Source organism: Nycticebus coucang, chromosome 2 (genome assembly GCF_027406575.1).
Source record: "Nycticebus coucang isolate mNycCou1 chromosome 2, mNycCou1.pri, whole genome shotgun sequence".
In the NCBI taxonomy this organism is placed as follows: Eukaryota; Metazoa; Chordata; class Mammalia; order Primates; family Lorisidae; genus Nycticebus; species Nycticebus coucang.
Genome location: NC_069781.1, coordinates 72,230,417 through 72,257,877, shown reverse-complemented (window position 1 = coordinate 72,257,877; position 27,461 = coordinate 72,230,417). Strand labels below are relative to the sequence as shown.

The 27,461-nt window shown below is 36.5% G+C and overlaps 1 protein-coding gene across 5 annotated transcripts in view; it reads left to right on the top strand.

Moving 5' to 3' along the window:
- Nucleotides 1–27,461, top strand: part of UHRF2 (ubiquitin like with PHD and ring finger domains 2) — a 96,613-nt gene that overhangs the window by 40,509 nt on the left and 28,643 nt on the right. For all 5 annotated transcript variants that reach the window (XR_008376304.1, XR_008376306.1, XM_053573273.1 and 2 more), the window contains exons 4-5: nt 17,336–17,554; nt 24,626–24,735. Coding sequence is in view for 3 of the 5 variants with exons in the window: in XM_053573273.1 (XP_053429248.1) it covers nt 17,336–17,554; nt 24,626–24,735 (329 nt within the window). In the remaining 2 variants the exon portion in view is untranslated. The remainder of the gene's footprint in view (nt 1–17,335; nt 17,555–24,625; nt 24,736–27,461) is intronic.

Sequence of the window (27,461 nt, the reverse complement as noted above, 5' to 3'; positions counted from 1 at the left end):
TAGAGTGCTGTGACATCACTGCTCACAGCAACCTCAACCTCCTGGGCTCAAGCGATTCTCCTGCCTCCAACTCCCAAGTAGCTGGGACTATAGGTGCCCACCACAATGCCTGGCCATTTTTTGGTTGCAGCCATCATTGTTGTTTGGCAGGCCCGGGCTGGATTCTAACCCGCCAGCTCAGGTGTATGTGGCTGGCATCTTAGCCGCTTGAGCCACAGGCACTGAGCCAAAATTTGTATCTTTTAAGGGCTCTGAACTTCTAAAGTCACAAAACTGACTAGTCTTATAAAAGTAGAGACCCTGAAGCTATTGATCACAAGCCATGATGTTTACCAAAGGAAAGTAATAGTCTTGAACAATCATTTCCTTCGTGTTTTTAATGTTTATGGCATAACTACCATATTTTAGATAATGTTAAGTCTCATGTACCAAGATCTGAGTAAAACTTACATGGATGCTGCATAATCTTTAGCATGACAGTATTAACTCTTGCATCAGGAAACCAAATGATATAACTTGGACATAGGTCTCATCAATCAAATTGTGTAATTCCAGAGCCTACAGGTTAATCAATATGCAGTATTATTGCTCAGCACAGCCATGGTACATATAATTGGTAATATTCTATACTTTCATTGCCTTCAGAGGTCAGCCTTTTTAAATGTATAAATAGCAAGTATGACTGGACTTAGACTTTGCCTGGGATTTAAAGCAAAAGCATTCAACTTCTGAGTTAACATACCCATGTCAGCCCAGGCATTGGTGTCTTTAGACCATCTTCCCCAGTGATTGTAATGTACAGCCACAGTTGAAGCCTTAGACTAGTGGTTTGAATGTATAATCCATGATCAGGAGCATCAACATCACTTGTTAGAAATACAAATTCTTAGGCTTACTCCAGACATGTGATGATGATCTCTGGGAGTGACCTAGTAATCTGTGTTTTAATATTCCTTTGGATGATCCTGGGGCATACTCATGGTTCAAGTTTGAGAACCACTCCTTGATTACTTTTGAATCTAGCATTATCCATTGCTATCAGGCAACTGCTACTAAAGAGCAATACAGGGGAAAGGAACTGATATGTGATAGTTTAATTAAATATAGTAAATATTAAAAGGCCAAAGATGATAAGCAATACCTTGAAGAATCTGGATGTTCATCTGTATTTTAGCATGTGTAGGTGGTTTGTGTTTTTTTTCCATTCTGTTTCCATATAGAAAAATTACTAGAATTCAGTCTTTTCTAAAATTATCTTTCATTCATGCTAAATGACCTGTAGGTGACTTTAAATGAGGGACCATTTTTCTGTATACAGTGTTGATTCATTAACTTTGCATAAATAGTGGTGTTTGTGGGAGAATTTATCTATGAAATTCTTTAATGGAGGCAAAAGTACTATGTAGTAGTTGACTATTCTGAGATCTAGTTCTGGTTTCCTTTTAAATTAGGCTCTTAAATATTCAGTTAATCCTCCTAAGACAAGCTACCTAAAGTTAAGCTAGAGCTGAACTAGATCTCAAGTTGTCTGATTGTATAGTGCTTTTCTTTGAAAGGTTATCAGCAGATGAAACAGCTCAGTCTCTGGTCATTATACTGTATAATCATCCCATGAATTTTTAATGAGTTCAAAGGTTCTGTAAGGAAGCATTGACAAAGTTTTTAATCACATGGTCTAGGCATTAAGTTGTAGGCCATACTCCCTCACTACCGCTTATTCTCTTTTATCTTGTTACTACCAAGGATTTTACATGTACCTTTAGTCAGTCTTAGAGGCCAGTTAAGAAGGTAAATTTAAGAAAACTGTTCTTATTAGTGACTTTTCTTTTGTTAAATTTAGTGAGCTAATTTAGAGGTCTTGATTTATGGACTTTAGCTGACTTCTATAAGGAGAAAAATAAGCTAGAAAATGCCTGGAAGTCTGAGCAGGAAAGTACTATGTAAAGAAGGAAAAACTCTTACAAAAGTTAATATATGATACAGTTGTGAAAATGACTAATTGTCACTAATTGTCTGTGGCTGGGCAAAGTGGCAGTCTTTAAATGTGGGTAAATGATTTCCAAAAAGCCTTTTCATAGTGATACCCAAGTTTAGTAGTTTAATAATTCTCCTGTTAAAAAAAAAAAAAAACACTATATGCCAAGCAGTGTGAATTCTGACAGTTCAGTTCACAACCTCTTCCTTGAAAAAGTGCTACATACATTATTGCTGAATATCTCTATGGTCACCTTTTAAGTACTCCCTTTGGGAAGCTATGCACTGATGCCAGTGCCTAGTCCACCCATCAAACTCAAGAGTTTTGGAACTCTTTTTCTGAACGGCTTTCAGAGCTGTTGTCATATTTATTAACTTTGATGTGCTGAATGTCATCAAATTGTCTTCCTTTCAATATTTCCTGTATTGGGGGTAAAGAAAAAAGTCATTGGGGGCTAAATCAAGTGAGTCAGGAGGCGTCCCAATACAATTGTTTGTCTGTTGGCTAAAAACTCCCTCAGGGGCTGTGTTGTGTCAGCTGGTGCATTGTTGTGATGCAAGAGCCATGAGTTGGTGAACATTCAAGTGGTTTTCATCTTTTTCAGGCAGCCTTTATCAAAAAAGGTTAGCAACATTGTTTTGACTCTTAATTTGGACTGACGGATTTTTTTTGGGTCATGAAGAATTGGCTGACTTCTATTGTGTACCTTCAGACTTTGTTTCAAGGGTTGTATTGGTACCCCCATATTTCATCACCACTGATAACAAGGCACCAAACATCATCTTGCTGCTCTAAAAAATTTCAGCAAACTTCTACTCTCCTTTCCTTTTGTTCATCAATGAGCTCTTTTGAGAACATTTTTACACACATCTTTCTTTTGCTAAGATTTTCAGTTAAAATTTTTTTTCTGTTTCAGCTCAGCACCTATAGCACAGTGGTTACAGTACCAGCCACATACACTGAAGGTGGTGGGTTCAAACCCGGTCCCAGCCGGCTAAACAGCAGTGTCAACTGCAACAAAAAATAGCTGGGTGTTGTGGCAGGCACCTGTCATCCCAGCTACTTAGGAGGCTGAGGCAAGAGAACAGCACTCTACCGAGGGCGACGTATTGAAAGTCTGTTTCAAAAAAAAAAAAAATTTTTTTTTTTTTCTGTTTCTCCGTCAATGTTGACTTGGTCTGCTATGCTTCTCACAGCTGATGATTTTGACACAAAATTTGTCAGATGTTTGCGATGAGAGATGTTTTCATCAGTTCTACTCTTTATTGGCCACCCTAACCTTTCTTCATCAGTGACCTTCTCTTCCCTCAGCAAAACATTTAATCCATTTGTACACTGCTGTTTTCTTCATGGCATCATCCCCATAAACTAACATGTCCCTGATGTTACTTCCACTCTTGCCAGGTTTAACAAGAAAATGTTTGTTCATTGCTCTAATTCAAGCTCTGACATTTTCATGAGGGCACACAAAACAATGATGAATGCCACTCAGCAAGACGCTGATACACATCGACACATAACAGAACTGTGAGACATTAATACACTAAGGTTATGAAATCTTACCAAGCTGTTTGTACAGTGCTGTCAACGTAAGCATGTGGTGGCAAGTTTGTGAACTTCTTGAATCAATACAAATAATTTTCCTGGATTATCTCATACAATTCTCAGAAACTCAAATGAAGTAGATACTTATTTACATGTAAATGGGAATAACTGAAGTTAAGGGTTAAGAAACTTGCCTAAAAAAGAAAAAAAAAAGAAACTTGCCTAAGTAACTTAGAGAGCTAGTAAATGGTAGTAGACTAAAATGGAGCAAAGCACATGCTTATAGCTATTCTATATTGCTTCTCATTTTGGGAAAAGCTTGCTTATAAAAAGGTATTATAAGGGTGGCGCCCGTGGCTCAAGGAGTAGGGCGCCGGTCCCATATGCTGGAGGTGGTGGGTTCAAACCCAGCCCTGGCCAAAAACCAAAAAAAAAAAAAAAAAAGTATTATAAAACATTGTCTACAGATAGCATATAGGGTTGTTTACATACTTAAAAAAATTTGTTTATCTCTGTAGTCATGATACTTTCACAGAACAAATGCATAAACCCAAGGTTGTTTGTCCATAAATGCCAGTGTACATTTTTTTATGTGGAGAGGATATATACTCATTAGTATTAAAAGGTTTTTCAAAAACCAAGTAAAGTGTTGCTTTTAATACAAAGTCAATGCTCTACCATTTTTTAGATTTAGATTGGGATTGAGATCAAATGGAAATGTTATAGCATCACTTAGAAATTTGGGGGTAACTTATGCTAGGCTATAATTAAAAGCTCATCCGGCAAATCTCTTAAAATATGTTGTAATTGCTTCCAGCATTCTTTAAGATTTTTGGAGCTATTCTCAGCCTGTTCTGTTGAGTAGCCTAAATTATGGCTACTGCAAATATAAGTCAGTGAGCCAGTTCTGAATAAAATCAAGTGGTATTTTTAGATGAAAGTAGTTTTTCTATAAAGTAACCAAACTGACTTTAAGTATATTGATGTAGTGATCTATTTCTGAAGGAGTCCCAAAAATGTTCTGAGCATGTCAAATGCTATAATTTCTAGGTTTTGATGAGAGAAAGGATATATTTTTCTTGAAAGGCCGTATTCATCTTGAGTGTAGGGAGCTAGAATGAGAGATTTAATTTCAGAATGCTGATGCAATGACCAGTCTGCTCTGCTGCCTCTTGCTTGTTACTAATGTATTTAGTGACGACTTAATATTTCTCTAACTTTTAATTTGCAGGGTCTTGAATAATAGTGATCAAAAAGAAAGAGATTATATATGTATGTGACCTTACCGTTGCTCATCTACATGTTGCAAGATCGCTTAGTACTTAGAAAAAGTTCTTTACAGATATCACTTGATTTCACCTCTTCAAATTTATGTATCATCTCTTTACATTATACATAAATTTGAACATCAGTATAAACTAAACACTTTATATTAGTATTTCTCAAAGATGGTCAGAAATAATGAAACTCCATTAAGTGTTTCAGGTGTTTAAGATGCAGATTTCTGAGGGGATGCTCCCTCTCTGCCCCTACATCACGTGGGCCTTTTATATGGCTGTAGAACCTACTTTTCACACAGATACCCAGGGGCCTGTTAAGAACACAAGAGCAGTGGTTCTCCTACAGGCTATATAGTTTAGGCACTAGATTTGGAATTTGATATGAATTCCAGGTCTTCAGTTTATTGGTAGGTTTTTTGTTTAAATCTTTGTTTTAATTTCCTCATCTCTAAATATTTATTTGACCTATGTTTTTTTTTTTTCTAATAATGTTGAAAAGTACCCAGTGATAACAGAATCAAACTTTTTGCTTTTCATTTACTAATAAAGCCAGGTTATTTTGTTTATTACTCTTAAATAATTTTAGAGATATTATATTTTTGGCATAGGTATTTTTTAACCTCATTGTGTTTCTATGAAACTTAAGTACCTGGGCTTTACTCATTGATTTCTATTAGCAAAGAAAACAGTTGTTTTGTTTGTAATTGACAAAGATGTCACATAGTTAAAAATAATCAAAAGCATGTATTCTGGGGATAACTCTAAAAGACTTTGATTGCACTGGGAGCAATGAAAATGTTTTGGGGGAAACTTAAGCTTAGGGTACATTTAAGGCTTATTGGGAAATGCAGACTTTATAACAACAAAAGTGTTCTAAACTCTAAAGATTGCAAAGTAGCTAATTAGAACAAGACCTTGACTTCCAGGTTCTGAGAACTAGGAGGTCTTATAGTACAAGAGGAACAACCCTACTTTTTTCCTTCCGTAGGTATAGTGTTGGCCCTTAGCACAATATTGGCAAAATTGACCTTAATACATTCTTACCTTCCTGTGTTCTCGGTCTGTGGGGACACCTTGAGCCCTATTTTTTATTATGGAAGTACTAGTTTCTATACGTCTCAAAATGTTTCCTATAGTCTGCCCAATCATTTTTCTCAGTGTAAATACTGAAGTCAGCTGCTTGAACCAATTTGCAGTGATTAGCTTCAACTATACATTAAACTTCATGGGAAAGGGAAATGCTGTGTCTTCAGTTGCCTATACTTCCTATTGAGTACTGGTATAATTAACAATTTAGCTGCCTACGTATTTTTAAGAACACTAAAAACATCTTTTAAAAGCATATTTCATATTAGCCCTACATGAAATTCTGTGTTTCCACCTATTTAGATCAAGAATCCGTAAAAGGTCACAGCAGAATCCAGGGGATGTATTTAAAACCCAGCAGTTGTAGTTTATTACCTTTGATTAAGAGCTTTATGTAAAGCAGACTTTTCTATTTAGTAAATCGGGCACATTTCCAAACCCTTATAAACCTGGTTATAACTAGATAATCCAAGTACCCTAAAGTTTAAACGTGGTGCTAATTCCTCAATGAAAAATTGCTATTTTATACTGGGTTAGAAATACACACTCATAGCTTTGAGAGTACAAAGTAGAGGAGATATTTGTGTGCTCCTGAAGGAGAACAGCAGGGTAACAGATAAAGAAACAGGAAGTATGGGGCTACCTGAAAATAGATTAGGATGGCTGGAGAATAGAAGGCATATGGCATAAAGAAATGAAGCTGAAGGTGAATAAAGATTCCCAGTTAAACAATCTTAAACAGATTAAGATGCATGTTAATTTCTACTCCTTCCTAATCTCTTCTGCAAAACAGTAAAAGAATAAATGCATAAACCCCTCGGAGTGAAAAAAGGGATTAAAGTCAAAACACAAGAGAAAGCAACAAAATTTTGGAAGGTAAAATGCTAATGGAAGAATGCTACCTAGCTTGGCTCAGAGAAAGCTGAAACCTGTGGGCAAGAAGCAAACAAATAATTTGGTGTTGGAGAACCTTAGGAAGGCTCAGGACTTGAAATTCTCTAGGTACTTTGGAGGTAGGCATATGGGATTTGACTGAGAACCAGGGATTAGTTACCTTGTATTAAATAACATTGCTCTTTTTCTTTTTTCTTTTCCTTCTTTTTTTTTTTTTTTTTTTTGAGACAGAGTCTCACTCTGTCACCCTGGGTAGAGTACTATGGCATCATAGCTCACAGCATCCTCAAATTCTTGGGCTCAGGTGATCCTCTTACCTCTCTCTCCCAACTACAGGCACATGTCATAGTGACTGGCTAGTTTTTCTACTTTTAGTAGAGACAGGGTCTCTTGCTCAGGCTGATCTTGAACTTCTGAGCTCAAGCAATACACCTGCCTCAGCCTACGAAAGTGCTAAAATTATGGGTGTGAGCCATCGCACCCAGCTTAAACTCTTTACTCAGGATTTAAAGCAAGAAAGAATACATGCTCTCCAGGAAAAAGGATTCAACATAGGGTATAATGGAAGGAAGTGTAGTATGACAGCTATAAAATAGTCCTAGGCATACTGAGCAAAGCTATTCAAATTGGAATAGGACAGAGGGCGCTAGAAATACTTTAAAGCCCAAAAGATTACCTGGAATGCTTGAACACAAGAGTTTTTTTTTTTATTTATTTATTTTTATTGTTGGGGTTCGTTGAGGGTACAATAAGCCAGGTTACACTGATTGCATTTGTTAGGTAAAGGCCCTCTTGCAATCATGTCTTGCCCCCGAACACGAAAGAGTTTTAACAGCTGTAGAGGGGATAAATTAATGATAGGTACATAGTAAGCAGGTAGTAACCAAAAAGTACAGTTAGATACTCCAGGGACAACAAAGCTGTGGCAGGAAGAAAATGTAATTAAAGAATACATCATTACTTAGCCGTGAATACTATTTATTTAAACCTGTGGGGGAAAAAAAATTGAAATACTGATTTTACAAACTAGATAGTTTGTATAATGTGTTTAAAAGCAGGAAAGTTTGTCAGAGACCAGCTCAGGCTGGTCTGGAACTCATGAGCTCAGGTAATCCACCCGCCTCGGCCTCCCAGAGTGCTAGGGTTATAGGCCTGAGCTACCACGCTGGTCTGTCAATCCTTTTTGTTAATAGAATGGAGTCAAGCCTCATAATGAGAGTGTAAATAATTTCTCTGTTTCTTAACTTTTGTGCCTCATCTGTAAGGGTTAGAATAATGCCTACCTCTGTCTTAAGAGTTATTGTAAATATGTACGCACTAAGAGAGTAGCACTTTGTTAGTAATTATAAGAGGGGGATGTAGGCAAGTGAACTGTATGTGGGGAATGGGTAGAGTAACAGTTTACAAAATAAATCTTATGCATACTATTTAAAAATAAGGAGATAGGGCCGGGCATGGTGGCTCAGACCTGTATTCCTAGCACTCTGGGAGGATCACTTGAGGTCAGGAATTTGAGACCAGCCTGAGTTAGAGCGAGACCCTATCTCTACTAAAAATAGAAAAATCAACCAGGTGTTATGGTGGGTGCCTGTAGTCCCAGCTACTAAAGAGACTAAAGCAGGAGGATCATTTGAACCCAGGGTTTGAGGTTGCTATAAGCTAGGCTGCCGTCACAGCACTCTAGCATGTACAACAGAGACTCTGTCTCAAAAAAAAAAAAAAAATCAGAAATAGGAATTGAAAGCCTCTGGGGAACAAGAGTTATCATAATGGTCTCTAGCAGGAGACTACTTTATTGTAAACCTTTAGTGTTTCCTTTTAAAATTTGTAACATTTTAAAAACATTAAAATTAAGAGCTTTTTATATTTGGGTAGTGTTCAGATTTTAACTGACATAGCATTTTAATTTATTTTCATTGTAGAAATCTTTAAACATATGTAGAACAGCAGTATAATGAACTCATCATCTTCCTTTATCCGTTATCAACTGTTGGCCAATTTTGTTTTATTAATATCAATATCCCTGAGCATCACAGGATTATTTTGAAGCGAGTTCCAAACCATACATTTCAGACGTAAGTGGCTTTATATGATGCCTTAGTGACCGTAGTGGGTACACTACTTGGATCTACCCTCAAGAAAGATCTTTACTGACAGGAGTAACTGCAACAAGTACAGTTTAAGCTGATAGTCTTTGAGCACAGCACTTTTGAGCTATGCTGTGGTGTTTGAGCTAATGTTATATTCTTTTTTTTGTTGTTTTTTTGTTTTTGTTTTTTTTTTGTAGAGACAGAGTTTCACTTTATTGCCCTTGGTAGAGTGCTGTGGCGTCACACAGCTCACAGCAACCTCCAACTCCTGGGCTTAGGCGATTCTCCTGCCTCAGCCTCCCGAGTAGCTGGGACTACAGGCGCCCGCCACAACGCCCGGCTATTTTTTTTTTTTTTTATTGCAGTTCGGCCGGGGCTGGGTTTGAACCCGCCAGCCTCGGTATATGGGGCCAGCGCCCTGCTCACTGAGCCACAGGCGCCGCCCGCTAATGTTATATTCTTATTGGTATCCCCCAGCCAGTGACCAAGTGTGGCAGGGCTTATAGGGCCTGGTAATTTCTGCCCAATGTTAAAACTCTCTGCCTGACTACCGCTGGGTTGTCCAAGACTTTGTAAGAATTCTACCACATTCTGAGACTTTGCCTGCCTGATTATTCTTTCAGCATAATAGACCCACATCATGGTGTTACTGTCTAGTTCTCCCTGTCCTTTATCTTCTGGTCCCCAGAGCATCCAACTAACAAAATAGCTAAAAGGGTTCTTAAGGCTGGCAGAAAAGAGTTACCACATTAGATCTGAAACCGTTGTCTTTAGAAAATTCTGCTTATGTGATTGGCCCTTGGCCAGGGTTTGGGAACTTAGATTTCAGGAGCATTCCCATCATTTTCTGATTTAAAATAGCTAACTGTGCCTAAACTCTTTCAGCAAACATTGTTTTATACTGTACGTTTGCTTCTGGGAGCCTGGCATTTTGGTATGTGCTAGGCTGTACCTATGTGACCAGCCTTTACTTACTTTTTTTTTTTTTTTTTTTTTTTTTTAGAGACAGAGTCTCACTTTGTCACCCTTGGTAGAGGGCTGTGGCGTCATAGCTCACAGCAACCTCCAGCTCTTGGGCTTAGGCAATTCTCTTGTCTCAGCCTCCCAAGTAGCTGGGACTACAGGCACCTGCCACAACACCCGGCTGTTTCTTTGTTGCCGTTAGGCTGGGTCAGATTCGAACCCGCCACCCTCAGTATATGGGGCCGGTGCCCTATTCACTGAGCCACAGGCACCACCACCCCAGCCTTTACTTACATTGAGTACTCTAATAAGCTGTCCTAATAGACAGCTTTTCGCATGTGTTGTCACAATTGGTTTTGGGCAGAATTGAGCATATTCTGTGTGACTCCACTGGGAGAAGACTCTTAGACTTATGTCTAGTTTCTTGTCACTTCATGTACCTTTTCTCTTTTCTCATTTTGCTTTGTATCCTTTTGCTGTAGTAAATCTTAACCATGGGTACATCTGTATGCTGTCCTATAGTGGAGTCCTATAAGTTCTCCTAATGAGTCATTGAACTTGGAGATCTTGGGAACTCTAAAACACGTAGTATAACAGCAAATCCTACATAAAACTCAGTGATTGCTTAGTATCAAATAGCCAGTGTTCAGAGTTTCTTAATTGGCTCTTTAAAATATCCTTCGGCTGATCAAATAAGGATCAAAAACAGGGTCCATCCATTGCATTAAATTGATAGATTAAATCTCAGGTTTCTCCTGCTTTCCTTCCCCCGCCCCTTACTACTTATTTGAATAAAGTATGTATTTTGCCTTCTACAGTTTTCCCAGTCTGGATATTACTGATTACATCTTTATAGTAGTATTTAACATATTCTTCTGTGTTAGTTTCTTGAAAAGCTAATAATTACATCTGAAAGTTAGATTGGATTTAAATTCTATTAGATACTTAAGAGATGGTGTTTCCTTGCCTGTTGTGTGGCATCAGTAGATGCATGAGAACTGCTTCTCTTTTTTTGCGGTAAGATTCAAATGTTGTCAGCCTAATCCATCCATTATAAAATTGTAGTAATCTAGATTCCTCCAAAGGTTGATCAGTGAGATTTTCACTTTTAAGCATCATGAATTTACAGTGAATTTTTTTTGGAGGGTGGGGGGGGACAGCATCTCACTATGTCGCCCTCAGTAAAGTGCCATGGCATCACAGCTCATAGCAACCTTAAACTCTCAGGCTTAAGCGATTCTCTTGTCTCAGTCTTCCAAGTAGCTGGGATTACAGGTGTCTGCCACAACATCTGGCTATTTTTGTTGTTGTTGTTGTCATTGTTGTTTAGCAGGCCCAGGCCTGGTTCAGACCAATCATCCCCAGTGCATGTGGCCAGCACCCTAACCACTGAGCTACGGGCGCCAAGCCTTACAGTGAATTTTAACACTTGTTTTAACCCATCCAAGTTATTAGTGCCCAGATTGTCTCACCTCTATCTCAGCTCCTTCAAGTTGAACCTGACATAATGATTTTTGAGCACTTCTTTTTGTTCAAGTGTAACAGCGTGCACCAGGCCTGGGTTCAGCCATTTCCTCAAGGAGCCCCGTTATTCTTAGTTAGAAATAATCATTAGAGCACATAGTCTGGATTGTTCATTGATAACTTGTCTTTTCATTGGACAGAGCTAGGAAATACTTAAATATACCAAGGGTTTATATTGATATTTCTAATTAAATTTAGAGTGAAAGGAATATTATTTAATCTTTCTGGTTTTATGTTTTTCTCTTAGCTGGAAAATCATGGTTCTTAATATTGTTATCACTGATTTACTTTATCCTACTCATAGTGGTTTCAGACTAACAGTACTAATGTTGCAAACAAATATTTAGAATATTTTCTTTACGACATACATTAGGTGGTCTGTATAATCAACTTAGTGTTTTCAAATTACTTGTTCCTGTGTAGTGAAACCACCAATTGTATGCTGCTGTTTCATTTTGCTTTTGGTTTTGGGGATTTCTCACATTTTGTTAATTTTGTCTTATAATTATGTGAAATACCGCATGGTTTCATAATCTTCAAAACAAGTACATAGAGAGAAATTGAACCTCTATTCTGGTTCATTTTACCTTATTTCTTACTTTGTTTTGTAGGTAACAGTATTTATTAGTCTGGTTTATTCTTCTGTCTTAAAACATATCTGTATACATGTATGCACACATTTTTATATATGCTACATACAAATGTATGCATTTGTATTTACACATACATGTGATAGAAAATAGTACACTACACATAATGTTTGCACCTTTTTTGAGTTTGTGTATCCTGGAGATCACTCCATAGTCTATATTACTGTCATTCTTTTTTTATAGAAGCATACATAAAGGATTAATGGTTTCTACTTTTTGTTACTTTTTGAGACAGAGTCTCACTCTGTCACCCTCAGCAGAGTGCAGTGACATCATAACTCACAGCAACCTCAAACTCTTAGACTCAAGTACTCCTCAGCCTTCTGAGTAGCAGGGACTACAGGCACCTGCCACAGTGCCCAGCTATTTTTAGAGACAGGGTCTCACTTTAGCTCAGGCTGGTTTAGAACTCCTGAGCTCAGGCAGTCTACCCGCTTTGGCCTCCCACGGTGTTGGGATTACAGGTGTGAACCACCGCACCCAGCCTTGGTTTCTACTACTGACATTTGATTCTAGTCCTATTACAAATAGTGCAGCTATAAATAACCTGTGTTATCTTTTCATGGAGATTTGTATGTTTGGGATGTATTCCTAGAAGTGAAATTCCTGGGTCAGAAGGTAAATATAGGCAATTTTGCTGATTATAGCCAGATGTCCATATCCTACCAACAGATTATAATCAGACTTCATAAAATACTGCAAATAGATTTTAGAATCTTTACTTTTGTTAAAAGAATGATATGAATTGGTAGATATCTTAAAGATAGGAGGACTGAATATTATTACTGGTCATCAAATGGCCAAGAGGGGTACTCAAAAGTAACCATAGTGATATTTGGCAATGAGGTATATCATGGGAACTAGGATGAGTTCCCATGGTCATCAGATGGCCAAGGAGAGTACTCAAAGGTGACCATAGTGATGTTCAGCAGTGAGGTATGTAGCACTTTTTCTAGGATGAGTTCTCAAACTTAATTGTTTGACTTTTAGGTGCTCAGAAAAAAATACAGTAGCACCTCTGTAAGTTGACTAATCTAAGGGCTGTGACTAATCAACATATGGTCAACATAAAGAATTAGGTTAACTGTACTGATATGTGCATGTGGTATATGTCTAGCCTGTTAAAAGGAAGTGGTCATTGTAGGGAGGTGGCCAATTATGGAGTTTCTACTGTATTAGTTGAGTACTTAGTATGTTCTTGACTTTCTTAAGGGTAGTTTTATGTACCCTGTTTTTTTTTCTTTTTTTTAAATCTGGCAATTGACATATCTCCTTGCTTTGGCTAGAATTAGGAAATGTATACTTCATTTTCATGATTTATCTTTTACATATTTAACAGTATGTACACATACAATATGCGTATAATTTACATAATTTTGTTCCAAATTTGTACAAATTTAGTTTTGATGCAAACATAGCTTAAATTCCCTTGCTTGGGTGTATAGAATAACTTATTTTTCCCTGTCTCCATATAAACATGTTTTTATTTACAGTTTAAAAATTGTTCAGGTTCCCTGTTTTCTAAAAATGCAGTGGAACCTCCATGGTTGATTACCTCCTTACATTGATCACCTCCTTAAGTTGTCCTAATTTTCATAGACCAGGCATGCACCATATGTACGTATCAGAACAGTAGGCCTAGTTCCTTATGTTGACCACTTTCGTGTTTTGACCATTTTGCTACAGTTTCTTGGATGATCAACTTACAGAGTTTCTACTATTTTTCCATTCTAGGTGTGTAATTTTGACAAACTTAGGCAAATGGAGAACTTTTTAGCCATTGACACATGCTTTTTACTATATTTTAAAAGCATAAGAAGTGATGATGATGTCATGAGTCAAAATTTTCACATTATAGCTGAGAAAGGAATCTTACCTAAAATAATTTTCTATCTTAGCCCTTAAGAATATTGAGGCAGGAAATGAATTCAAAACTTTAAAATTAGAAAATCCCTAAAAAATGTAGTTTAACTTCTTCATTTTATAGATTGAGAAAGATGTTGGTTATTTTTCTGACCAATCCATTGTGAAACATCACAGGTGTATACACAACCACATGTTGAGCTAGACACTTATACATTTAGGCTTCATCATTGAAAAGTAGGATGAATAGGGTGGCGCCTGTGGCTCAGTGACTAGGGCGCCGGCCCCATATGCCGAGGGTGGTGGTTTCAAACCCAGCCCCGGCCAAACTGCAACAACAACAAAAAAAAAAAAAAAAAAGAAAGAAAAGTAGGATGAATAGGAAAAGAGTAGAACCAAACATGAATTTGTACTTGTCAGGTTCCTCTTTAGTAGTATTTCTATGTAGTAACAAAATATTAATAACTGACATTTACCCCATCATGTACTGTTCTAAGTGCTTTGAAGATCTCTTTTTAGTTCTCAAACCCCACTATATGAGATAGTTAGCATTAGGTACATTTTATAGATGAGCAATAGTCCCAGAGGTTTAGTTACTTTCCCAAAGATACACCATGGCCAGAAGCTAAATCAAGGGGGTAGTGGAAAGCTGAGGGTAAGGGGGATATATTAATTAGGGAATCTAAACCCAGGCAGGCTGAAAATAGAACATACTTTGAGAGAAGATCCCAAGATAATGAACTTTGTTAAATGAGTTGAAGGAAATTTTTTAAATAGTTTTTAATACAAGATTAAGGCTGAGAAGTGTAGCAAGGACATACAGGCTGTTAAGTATTAGATCTGCGATGGCAAGAGTATAGATGTCGTCTTAGACCTAAGGCACTGAATGAGTTCAGAAGCTTATCTTTGATTCAGTATGAAGTATCTTTTTCCTATGTCAGAACCATGAAGACAGAATGGCTTTTCTTAGAGTTAAAACTGCCTCCCTTATCACTTACTGTGCAGGCAGAGATTGATTATTTGGAAGGGGAATTGCTGCATTGAGAGGATAAATGGACCAGGTAGTTTGAAGCCGTTTGCCAATCCTGAGATTTTTTTTTCAATTAACTAAAACTTAGAGACTTGATTAAACTGGATGATTATGATCCCACACAGGATTAATATCTACTTATTCTAAATGCGTTAGGTATACTATGAGAGTTGTAGGTTTTCATAGTTCTTGTTTTATTTGTAAGAACCAAGGCTAGTTGTTAGAGCTGCTTGTAACTTTAGATCCATTTTCATTTTGAGCAGGCCACTCTTAGTTGGTTTCTTTCCTTAGTTTCTACTTTGTTAATGCTGTTTCACTAGGGTACGATACTTAATTCTTGTGTTCTTATAGCACAGTAGCCTCTTAAACTTGAGCATGCATCAGGATCACTGAGAAGATTTGTAAAAATGGATTGTTAGGCTTTGTTTCCGGGATTTCTGACTCAGACTCTGAAGTAACGCCTGAGTAAAGCAACTGCATTTCTAGGCCAGGCATGGTGGCTTACACCAGTAATCCTAGCACTCTGGGAGGCTAAGGAGGAATGATCCCTTGAACTCAGGAGTTCAAGACCAGCCTAAGGAACAGCGAGACCCCATCTCTACTAAAAATAGAAAAATTAGGTAGGCTTCATTGTGGGTGCCTGTAGTCCCAGCTCCTCAGGAGGCTGAGGCAGGAGGATCACTTGAACCAAACCCAGGAATTTGAGGTTGCTGTGAGCTAGGAGAAGGCCATGACACCCTAACCTGAGCAACAGAGTATGACTCTGTCTTAGAAAAAAAAATAAATTGCATTTGTAACACATCCCCAGTTGATGCTAATGGTATAGAGACCACACTTTGAGAACCACTGCTATAGTAGTTTAGCCTACCTCAATAGAGCTTTATAAGAACAAGAACCAATATTGCTCATTTATTTGTCCCTCTGCTACCTACCAGTACATAGGAGCAGGAGGTATTAATTTTATTAACTCCAATGTGAACTGTTAATATTGTTTACTTTGGTCTGATAATACCAAGAAATTAGGCCTAAAATTGAAGACCTGCCTAAAGCTTTCAATTTAGGTCAGGTTTGGGCTTGTTATGCTTACCCTCAGAAAAATATAAATAAATCCAAGCTTAGCTGCTGGAGTTTCTTTTACATATTCTACTTTCTGGTGCATATAAACTGTGGTTTTTTTGTTTTTAATATTACTAGGGATCTGTCCACAAATAAGAGCTAGAATCTTATCTTTCTCTTCCTGGGAAAAACGGAGGCTATTGGAGAATGCTATGTTCATGTTTTTATTATGCATAAAGCAAATAGCAGAATTTACTGAACTGGCTCAAAGATCAGAGAAGGACTAACATCTAGCCCTATTAAAATAGTTCTTGGCTAAACAAGTGTCTCATGCCTGTAATCTTAGCACTTTGGGAGGTTGAGGCAGGAGGATTGATAGAGGCCAGGAGTTTAAGACCAGCCTGGGTCTTAAACATTGCAAGAGTCTTTATAGTAAAACTTAAAATTACCAGGCATGGTGATGCATGCCTATAGTCCCAACTAGTTGAGAGACTGAGGTAGGAGGGTCACTTGGGCCCAGACGTCCAAGGTTGTAGAGCTATCATGGTTGTAGACCCACTGCACTACAACCTAGGTGACTAAATAAAATAATTCTTAAACTTGGGTTTAAAAAATAGAGTAAGAACTTGTCTTTTATTACCCCCTCCATTCCCTAGCTTCCCAGCAAGCAATGAATGTCTTTAGACCTTAAGAATTGTTTTACTCTGGGAAATAAGATCATGAAAGTATATCATTTAAGTGCCACAAGAATATACATTTTTTTTTCGTAGATGATGTTGTTTAGCTGGCCCGGACATAGTTTGAACCCACCAGCCTGGGTGTATGTGGCAGTGCCCTACCCACTGAGCTACATTGTGGCAGGTGCCTGTAGTCCCAGCTACCTGGGAGGCTGAGGCAAGAGAATCACTTAAGCCCAAGAGGTTGAGGTTGCTGTGAGCTGTGACGCCACGTCACTCTACCAAGGGCGACATAGTAAGACTGTCTAAAAAAAAAAGAATATATATTCTTTAATTCAGAATATCCAGATTATAATAGTAATCATTGACTGATAGACATATTCCACATAGTGTGTTCTAGGGAAATAGTATATTGATCCTTCAAGGTAGATATGAATGGTTCTTGAAAATGGGCTGAACACTTGCCTGACATTCAGCAAAGCTATTGGGAGGTGGGTATGTGCACACTTGGAGACCAACCTGTAGGTATCACAGTGTAGGTGAGAGGGCAACATGATATAACACCTGCTATTTAAGGGATACTGCAACTTGTTTTACTTTTCCTCCTAGATGATTCTGCAAATTAGATTTTTCTATACATTGCATAAAATTTTGTCTTGGATAATCACAGTTCACACTCTGTGGTTCTTTCTCTCTCTCCAGATATCCAGAAAGTGGTATTCTAGAAATGAAAGTCAAGGATCTTAGACCACGAGCTAGAACCATTTTGAAATGGAATGAATTAAATATTGGTGATGTGGTAATGGTTAATTACAATGTAGAAAATCCTGAACAAAGAGGATTTTGGTTTGATGCAGAAATTACCACATTGAAGACAATCTCAAGGACCAAAAAAGAGCTTCGTGTGAAAATTTTCCTGGGGTAAGATTCTTGTCTGGTGCCATTTAATTACGGAACTAATCAAGGAATGTAATTTTTAGATATTAAGCGTATGTCCCTTACTAACAAAGATGGAATCTATACAGGCTGGAAATTTCCATACTAAAGGAGAAGATCTTTATAAAGTCTTGAATTCTTAACATTAAGAATGGCTTAAATGTCTAGCTGTCTATAGTTGGAGATATTATTTGGATGAATCTTGGAAATAACTGAACATTTTATTGGAGATGCTATAAGGATCCTTATTGATGTAATAGCAGTGATGAGTACCTAATCACCTGTTCGCTTGGACTAAGAGTAGCTGAAATATTTCCTTAATGGTATTTTTTTCTTCAATTTACAGAATTCAAGTATAATGAAGATAATTCAAAATGTAAAGAAATCACCTGAAATACTAAATCATTCTGATATTTCCACCATTGATTCTTTAAAAAATACTTTCAGGTGTTTTCCTCAAATTATAATAAAGTACTTTCCTGTTTCCCCGAAAATAAGACAGTGTCTTATTTTAAGGTGTGCTCCCAAAGATGCACTAGGTCTTATTTTCAGGGGACGTCTTATCTTTCCTGTAAGTAGATATTATTTTCGGAGGATGTCTTATTTTCGGGGAAACAGGGTAGGCATTATTTCGTACTTTCTTACATTTTGGAAAATATTGTCACTATCTTTCTGTGTCTGCGTCTTCTGAATAGTTTATTTGTTGAATAGTCACTAATTTACTTTTAAAAATTATATCAAATTGTTTTCAGTCCTTTATTATAAATATGTTTAAGTAAACACACATTTTCTTGCATCTCTTTAAAAAGAATTCTTAGATTTGTTGTGTTGAGCATTGAAAATTTTAGAAGACCTGGCAGTTTTCTTTTACATAAGTGAAGCAGCCAAGCTAATATTCTTGTCAAGTTCTGGCTAGCTGGATTAATGACACAGGGTGACAAATCTGGGAGCCAGCATCTGCTTATGGTTAAAAATATAAAGGAAAAAAATATGTAAAGGAAGAGTAGGTAAACTATAGTCCACTAGCTGCCTGTCTTTGTAAATAAAGGTTTGTTGGAACCAAACAATGCCCATTGACATACTGTATTATTTATGGCTGTTTTTGTGCTGGGCAGCATTCTTGAAAGTTGGCAGCTAAGACCATGTGTCCTGCAAAGTCAAAACCACTTTTTGTCTCTTCGTAGAAAATTTGCTAACTACTGAGATAAAGGAAAAGAATGTTGTGAGTGCCAAAAACATTTTAGAAAACAGATTTTTCAGAACTTTCTACAAACACAAGTGTGATTATATTAGTAGACTAAGGGTATAGCTCAATTATGGACATCTAAACAGTTTAGAATTCTGATATGGATACAAATGATGAAGGAAAGGAGAAAACACATAAAGAAAATAGCTGTGTATTTGAGTGTAGGATGTGTAAAAACTTACAATGTATTTGAGTGTAGGACGTATAAAAAGCATGTGTACATATAACATTATTCATGGCATTGAGCAAAATAAGCTTACTATTTAAAAAAGTTCCCCATGTGATTCTGAGGAGCACATTGGCTTTCAGAACAGATAGACAGGTATTGGTTTGATAGAACAATTATGTGATGGCTAGCCCAACAGTAAAACACAATGTTCCATAAAGTCTCATGTTCTTTTTTTTTTTTTTCTTCTTTTTTTACTAGAAGCATTAGAAACACAAGCACCAAGAAAGCCATTGAGGATGGGAAGTTTTTTTTCATAATTAGAAATCTTTTCTCACTGGAAAGAGTGGATAAATATTGAGGGTGAAGGTATAAATGCATTATGCTGTTGAGAAACTGTTCAGAGCTGTTACATTGGTGCCGTGATATGCTTGTACCTATGTCCTGGCATGTATGTACATTAGTTTATAATTGCATTGTATCTAGGAATAGAATTGGCTAGGTTGTAGAACCTGTGCACCTTCAATTGTAGTAGATGATAAGACCAGATGTTTAAGTGGCTGTACCGAATTATAATTCTGAAACTCTTTAAGTTCTTGTTGCTCTGCATTCTCATCTATACTTGTTTTTGTCAGACTTTAGTTTCTGTTGATTAGGCGGGTAGATAATAATAGTACCTAATGGTGGCTTTGATTCAGATTTTCCTGACTACTAATAGAGTTGAACCTTTTTGTGTGTTTATTAACAAGTTCGGTACTTTTTGTGAGGACCTGTTTCTAAACTTTGGTGCATTTTTTGATGGTTGTTTATTGAATAGTTCATCTGATTAGTTTTTAAGTTCTGGTTGTGGGAACTAAATTATTTCAATTATATGTGTATGTGGCAGAAATCTTTTCTAACTACATGGCTTGTCTTTTCTCTATGTTGAATAGCAGTTTTCTTCATTTTAACATAGTTGAAGTTATCAAAGTTAAAGGAAATTTTTTTCCTTATGGTTGTACTATCTATGCGTTGCTTTAAGAAACTTCCATACCCAGAGATCATAAAAATAATCTCTTATTACCTTATAAAAGCTTTGTGATTTTTACCTTTCTTTAGGTCTTTAATCGACATGGAGTAGATTTTTGTGTACAGTGTGAGGTAAGGGTCTCATTTAACTTGATATATATGAATAATAATTTTTCCTATCACTTCTTATTGAAAAGCCCATCTCCCCCACCCCACACTGATCTTTCATATCAAAAATCTTGATATTTGATGCATACTTCTAATTCCTCTGTTTTGTACCATGAGTCTGGTTTTTGTGTATCATTATACTAGTTCTATACTTTGATAATATGACAGAACAGTTTGTCCTGCCTTGTTCTTCAGGCAGGTTTTATGCATTCTTATCTGTGTGCTTTCATTTGAATTTTCCAGTCATCTTTTCTCTTACTAGTATATAAAAATTCAAGTATCCTTTGATTTTTGGATCCTGTAGCTTTACTAGATTTACTAATTTCAATTGTAAATTGTTTTAAAATGTTTACAATTATAATCATCTGTGAATTATAACATTTTTTGTTTTGTCTTTTACTTTTGATTTCTTCCTCTTGTGCTTATTTACCAGCTAGGCCCTTCAATACCTTGTTAAATGGAAGTGGTGATAGCAGGCATTTTCTTTCCCCCTGATCGCTGCGAGAACTTATTTCATTAAAACTCTGTTATGGGTATTTTTGAGATGTTTTCCTAGATTTGATCTGACAATGTTTTGTGTAGGATTTTTCCATTTATGTTAATATATGAAATTTGTACATTGATTGTTAGATTATGCTAGCTCCATAAAATAATTTGAAATATTCTTTTTTCTATCTTATGGTAGAATTTTGCATTTTTTCTTGAATGCTTGGTAAAGCTTCTTAGTAGTCTTCTGGGGCTGAGTTTTCTTTGTGGGAAGATTTTTTTATGATTGATTCAATTTCTATAATGATCATAGGACTTTTCATATTTTTGGTTTTTTTCTTGAACAAGAATTTATTTTCTAGGAATTTATTACTTGCATGTACATTTTTAAATTGTTATAAATTTGGTAGCCACATCTTTTCAATGTGTATAGTATCTGTTGTGATGTTCCCTTTTTATTCCTGAATTTAAGTTTGTAACTTTTTGATCAGTCTCACCCAGAGGTTTATCAATTTTGTTAGATTTTTGCAAAGTACTAACCTTCAGCTTTAATCCTCTCTGTTGTATTGAAGGTGCAAAAGAAGAAGCAAATAGAGGACATGATTTTTAATCTGCCCTGGAAATTTGATAAGGGAACTTGGAATTAAAGTTCATGCCTATTTCTATTTTTAATTTGTGAGTACCAAAAAGTGAATATGCTTGAAATGTCAGATTCTAGTTATCAGATTCCATTTTTTAGTTTATTTCTGTTTAGCTTTGAAGAAAACTCACAACACAAATTTGAGATTTGAATACATTTTTTAAAGTCTATTCACTTAGTATTGTAATATGTATCACATTTAATACTTGTTAAGTTATACTAGGTTAGACATTTATAAAAGTTAAGTAGATTGGTAAGGCGCCGGCCCCATATACCGAGGGTGGCGGGTTCAAACCCTGCCCCGGCTGAACTGCAACCAAAAAATAGCTGGGCGTTGTGGCGGGTGCCTGTAGTCCCAGCTACTCGGGAGGCTGAGGCAAGAGAATTGCTTAAAGCCCAGGAGCTGGAGGTTGCTGTGAGCTGTGTGATGCCATGGCACTCTACCGAGGGCCATAAAGTGAGACTGTCTCTACAAAAAAAAAAAAAAAAAAGTTAAGTAGAATTTGAATCCAATAGCAAGAAAATTTATTTGACCTTTCTAAGACTGTAGATATACTTGCTTTTATGGGGTTCATTGATTTATTAATTTTTTCGTGTTTATTATGAAATCTCTATAGTGATATTTTTGTAACTGAATATGTCATTCTTGCAGGATATATGTAATGTCTATATCAAGTATAAGTCAAAGCTCACTGTGCTTCAACTATTCTGGCCTCCTGTGTTGCTTAATCACGTAAACATTCTGCCTCAGGGTCTTTGTACTTGGCTGTCCCCTCTGCCTTGTCTCCCCATACAGATTCTTACTTAGCTTGCTCTGTCTCTTGCTTCAGTTCTCTGCTTAAATGCCACTTAGAGTGGCCTTTCTTGATCACCCTATGTAAAATCACATGCATACATACCGGGCATAGACGACTTAAATTGTCCCTTACTGTTTGACTTTTTTCCCTTTATAGTATGTATTACCACTGTACATTGTTTCTCTTACCCCACTTATATTAGTTTCCTATTGCTGCTACAAAAAATTACCATAAACTTGGTGGCTTAAAATAAAACTTTTTCTTTTACAGTTCTGGAGGTTAGGACTCTTAAATAGGCTTGGATTTCACTGGGCTAAAATCAGAGTGTCAGCAGGGATGTGTTCGTTTTTAGAGACTCTACAGGAGAATCCATTTTCTTGCCTTTTCCATCTTTTAGAGTCCTTCCACATTCCTTGGCTTGTTGCCTGCTTCCGCCATCTTCATAGCCAGCAATGTTGCATCTCTCTGACAATTCTCCTGTAGTTTCATCTCTCTCAGATTCTCTCTTATACTTCCCTTACCCCTTCCACTTTTAAGGTCTGCTGTCATTATATTGGCCTATCTGGATAACCCTCCCATTTCAAGGTCCTTGATCATCTGCAAAGTCCTTTTGCCATGTAAGGTAACATATTCATAGGTTCCTGGAATTAGGTCATTGACACCTTTGGGTCCAGTTTTGCTGCCTGTCGTATAACTGGAATGTTAATGCCATGACTTTTTGTTTTGTATGCCAGGCCCTGTTCGCAGAGCTAGTTATAATGGGTTTTCAGTAAATACAGTATTTCAGACTGAGAGAATAGTTTTTCGTATTTTAACATGGGCTGAGTAAAGATCTTCTGAAGATTTGAGTTTGCCAGTCACCTGGAAGTGCCATTTAACTTTCATCTGCAAGGTGGTTTATTTCCTGTTTATCTTCAACTGGGAAAACCATTTGGTATCATAGCTTTATTTAAGGATCTTTCTTAGACACCTCATTGAAGGCTTTTTTTCTTTCTTTTGATTACATAATGTGTCATATAGTTGTTAGCTAATAAGATATTTCTTGAAGTAAATTGATAGTGTAGTTACATATTTTGGTTGTGATTTACTATAGGCTTTAGCAGTTTTGGGTGGAAGGAATGTTTGTGGTAAGCCTTTAACTAATTTTTTTTCATGACATTTGTTGAATCACTTAAGGCTTCTGTTTCCAAAGAGGGTGGGACAACTGATCAGTGCTGTTACCTAAACCACCTAGAATAGCCAGATTAGATAGTTGCTTGTTTGAAGACAGCAAAGAATCAAGGGGAGAACCAACCACTGGGACTACAACTCTGGAGGGGGAAGAACCTCAAAAGGCAGTTGGCTTCTGTAGTTGTGTTTTACCCCCTGGAAAATCTGCTAATTCTGGATGCAGTGCAAAACCTAGCTGAGAACAGCTAGGAGCAGAATGGAAATAGAAATCAACAGAGCTTCTGGCAGGTATTTGGGATACCTCAAGCATGTGACCTGTTTTCATGTTAGTACTCTGGCTAAATACTGAGTTTTTTGCTGGGTAGGAGGCTGAAAACATAAGTAAAAAGCAGAGTGGCATTTTCAGCAGTCTTAGAAGGGAAACACTGGATTTTGGGTTCACTGGTGAAGTGACTCTACAGAATATATGACGGTCTCTTAGTTTGAAAACTGAAGGACTAAGACAGATAATCTGAGTATTACCAACACTATAAACCAGCCTTGACTCAGCATACTTTGACTAAAATGTTAAACTGCTGCAGTTACCTCCCTAGCGGAAAGAAGGTGAACCTTCTTTACATAAGATTACATCTGCAGTCTCTAATGTTTTATATGTATACACTGTCTACCGCAGAGCAAAAAATACTGTTCTGCCAAAAGACAGGGCCACCTAATCAGAAAACAGAAGGCAAATCAGTAACAGAAATGGACTCATAGGTGATCTCGATAGTTTAGGTTATCAGAGACTTTAAAGCAAGTGTAATTAATATGCTCAAGAAGAAAGATAAAACGATACTGAATTTTAACTGAAAATTGGAGTCTATAAAATAATCGTGGAGATTCTAGAAATAAAAATTATAGTAAAAAACTAAGACCTTATTAGATTGATTTAACAAGACAGCAGAAAATAGGGCTAGTAAACTGGAAGGTAAGTCAATAAAAAACTATCCAGACTGCAACATGGAAAACACAAGAGAATGTTTAAACACATAGGACTTATTGGAAGGTCTAATTACATGTACTTGGAATTCCCAAAGTAGAGAGTGGATTGAAAACAGTATTTGAAAATATAATGGCCATAATTTTCCAAAACCGATTAAAAGATGTCAGTTCAGATCAAAGAATTTTTTCTGATACTACTGTAATGTTATACTTTGAATGTTAACTCAATCTGGGCTTTTCTATTGGAAATTGTAATTCAGAGTGATTGGAATAACTGTAATCCCAAACTGTAAATAGGCAAATTCCAGTGATTTATCAAACTGAATCTTAATTATTATTTGCATATCCTTTAGATTTGCTGATGGAAGTTAACCTTTCTTCCTTTTTTAAACAGGGGTTCTGAAGGAACTTTAAATGATTGCAAGATAATGGCTATGGATGAAATCTTCAAGATTGAGAAACCTGGAGCCCATCCTCTTTCATTTGCAGATGGAAAGTTTTTAAGTATGGATTTTTCTTTTGGGCTTAGGCATATGTTAGACATGATTGAAATTTATTTATTTTTATTTTTTTTAAATTTAAGATTATTATGAGGGTACAAATGATTAGGTTATATTTGCATTTCTAAGGTAAAGTTCAAGGTATGGTTGAGTCCTTCATCCAGGGGGTGTGCTGTATACACTTACATTGTGTGCATTCGGTGAGAGTTTACCATTACTCTTCCCTCTTCCCCTGAAATTTATTTTTAATGACCAGTAAATAACGTATATGGAAGTATAAAACTGTAGACGAGACACATTTCTTTTCAAGACAAGTTTTGGTCTAAGTTTCATTTTGCTTGATGGATTTTTCCCAAATGATACAATTTTATTTTCAAAGGCATATATTCTCATCTTGGCATTTTATTGCTATTTTCTTTTTAAATTTTAACTTCTTTAATTTTCTGGATGCTTAATAGTTATATATATTTATGGGGTACATGTAATATTTTGATATAAGAATACAGTATATAACTATCAAATCAGGATAATTGGGGTATTCATCTGATCAAATGTTATTTCTTTGTATTAGGAACATTATAAATCTGTTCATTTACCTATTTTGAAATATGGGTTAAATTATTATTTAGTCCCTCTACTATGCTACCCAACACTAGATCCTCTTCCTTCTAACTGTATTTTTGTACCCATTAACCAAACTGTCTTTATTCCCTCATACTCCACTACCCTTACCTACCTCTGGTAACCACCATTCTACTCACTACCTCCATGAGATTGCTTTTTTTAAAAGCTCCTATATGAGTGAGAACAGGAGACATTTGTCTTTTTCTGCCTGGCTTGTTACAGTTAAGATAATATCCTCCAGTTCTACCCATGTTGTTGTGAATGGTGAGATTTTATTCTTTTTTTGTAGCAGAATAATATTCTGTTGTATACAAGGTTGGACAATTAAGTTCACAAACTCATCTTAGAAAAAGAGCTACATACTTCATTGCTGAATATCATTATGGTCACCTTCAAAGTATACTCCTTGAGAAGCTATGTACTGATATCAGCACCTAGTCCACTCTTCAAAGCAATTTTGGAGCTCTTTCTGAAATGGCCAACAGGGCTGCTGTGGCATGCATTCTGACAATTAAGCTCGTGAACTTATCCTAGAAAAGTGCTTTGAAAGGGTGGACTAGGTGCTGTCATTGGAGTATAGCTTCCCAAGGGGAGTACTTTAAAGGTGACCATAGTGATATGCAGCAGTGAGGTATGTAGCACTTTTTCTAGGATGTGTTTGCAAACTTAATTGTCCAACCTAATATATACACCACATTTTCTTTGTCCATACATCTGTTGATGGATTTTTTGCTGTTTTCTCTTTTATAGATTCTCTCCAAAGAAAATACCTATTTCAGTAATTTTGTGGCACCCAAGATTAATTTTTTAATAACGAGATTTATTTTTATGTCAGTGAAGCCTGAGAATAATAGTGCTAATTGAGCCCTGAATTTCTAGGAGGTAAATAAATGAGGTTTAAATAAACATTAGAATGTAGGCCTATCTCTTCATTTTATTGATTTTTCATGTTTAATATCACACAAATGGTAACAAGTAGGACTTAGATTGATTCTAGGTCTTCTCATTTATGGTTCAATTGCTATGTTTTCAAATATAGTGTCATATTCTCTTAATTTTTGTGTGAAGAGCAGTACATTGACTATATGCTATGTTGTCAATGTCTAGCATATTTTGGAAAAGAAATGTTTATGATTAAAAGGTCTTGCCTGACCTCTTCTTAACCCTAATTGCATAAGATTTGAACAAGGGACTTTCAGGTCACTAGTTTAGGCCATTGCCATTTTTTGAGGCTGCAATGTTCTATGTATCTAGATTTGAATTAAGAATCTTAAGGCATGGTAAATAAACCTATTTAACATGATTTAGTCATTCTCAGTAAAACACAATAGAAAACCAAGATTGGCTAAGTTTTTCTCATGTCTTATTCTCTCTCTCTCTCTATATATATGTATATATTTATTATATACATATATATATATATATTTTTTTTTTTTTTTTTTTTTGAGACCGAGTCTCTAGCTGTCACCCTGGGTAGAGTGCCATGGTGTCACAATTCATAGCAACCTCAGACTCTTGGGCTTAAGCGTGTCTCTTGCCTCAGCCTCCCAAGTAGCTGGGAGTACAGGCACCTGCCACAATGCCCTGACTATTTTTTTGTTGTTGTTTCAGTTGTCATTATTGTTTTAGCAGGCCTGGGCCAGGCTCAAACCCGCCAGCTCCAGTGTATGTGGCCCGTGCCCTACCCACTGAGCTACAGGCACTGCCCACACTCTCTCTATATATATTGATATTAGTTGTCACATCTTCTACTTAGTGATAATTATAATATAGCTACATTGTAGAGGTTGTATATAGAGAAACCATTTCAAAGCCAGACTGCCACTGGCCAGATCACTCTTCACACCAAAAATGTAAACATGCTTTTGGCATTTTGGGGCTGCTCTATTTTCATTGCTATGTGTCGTCATAGCTACCTTAGTGAAAGAGAAACTAAATTATGATCTTCTGCTAACTGGTAAGAATAAGCAGTGATCAAGGTTGATACTGTTATTTGTCTGTTACTGTTTCCATTTACCTCACAGAGTTGCTAGGTCAGCTCTGATATGGTAAATTTCTTTACAAATGTATTGTGTATGTTTGTAAGAAATTCAGAGTATAAAATAG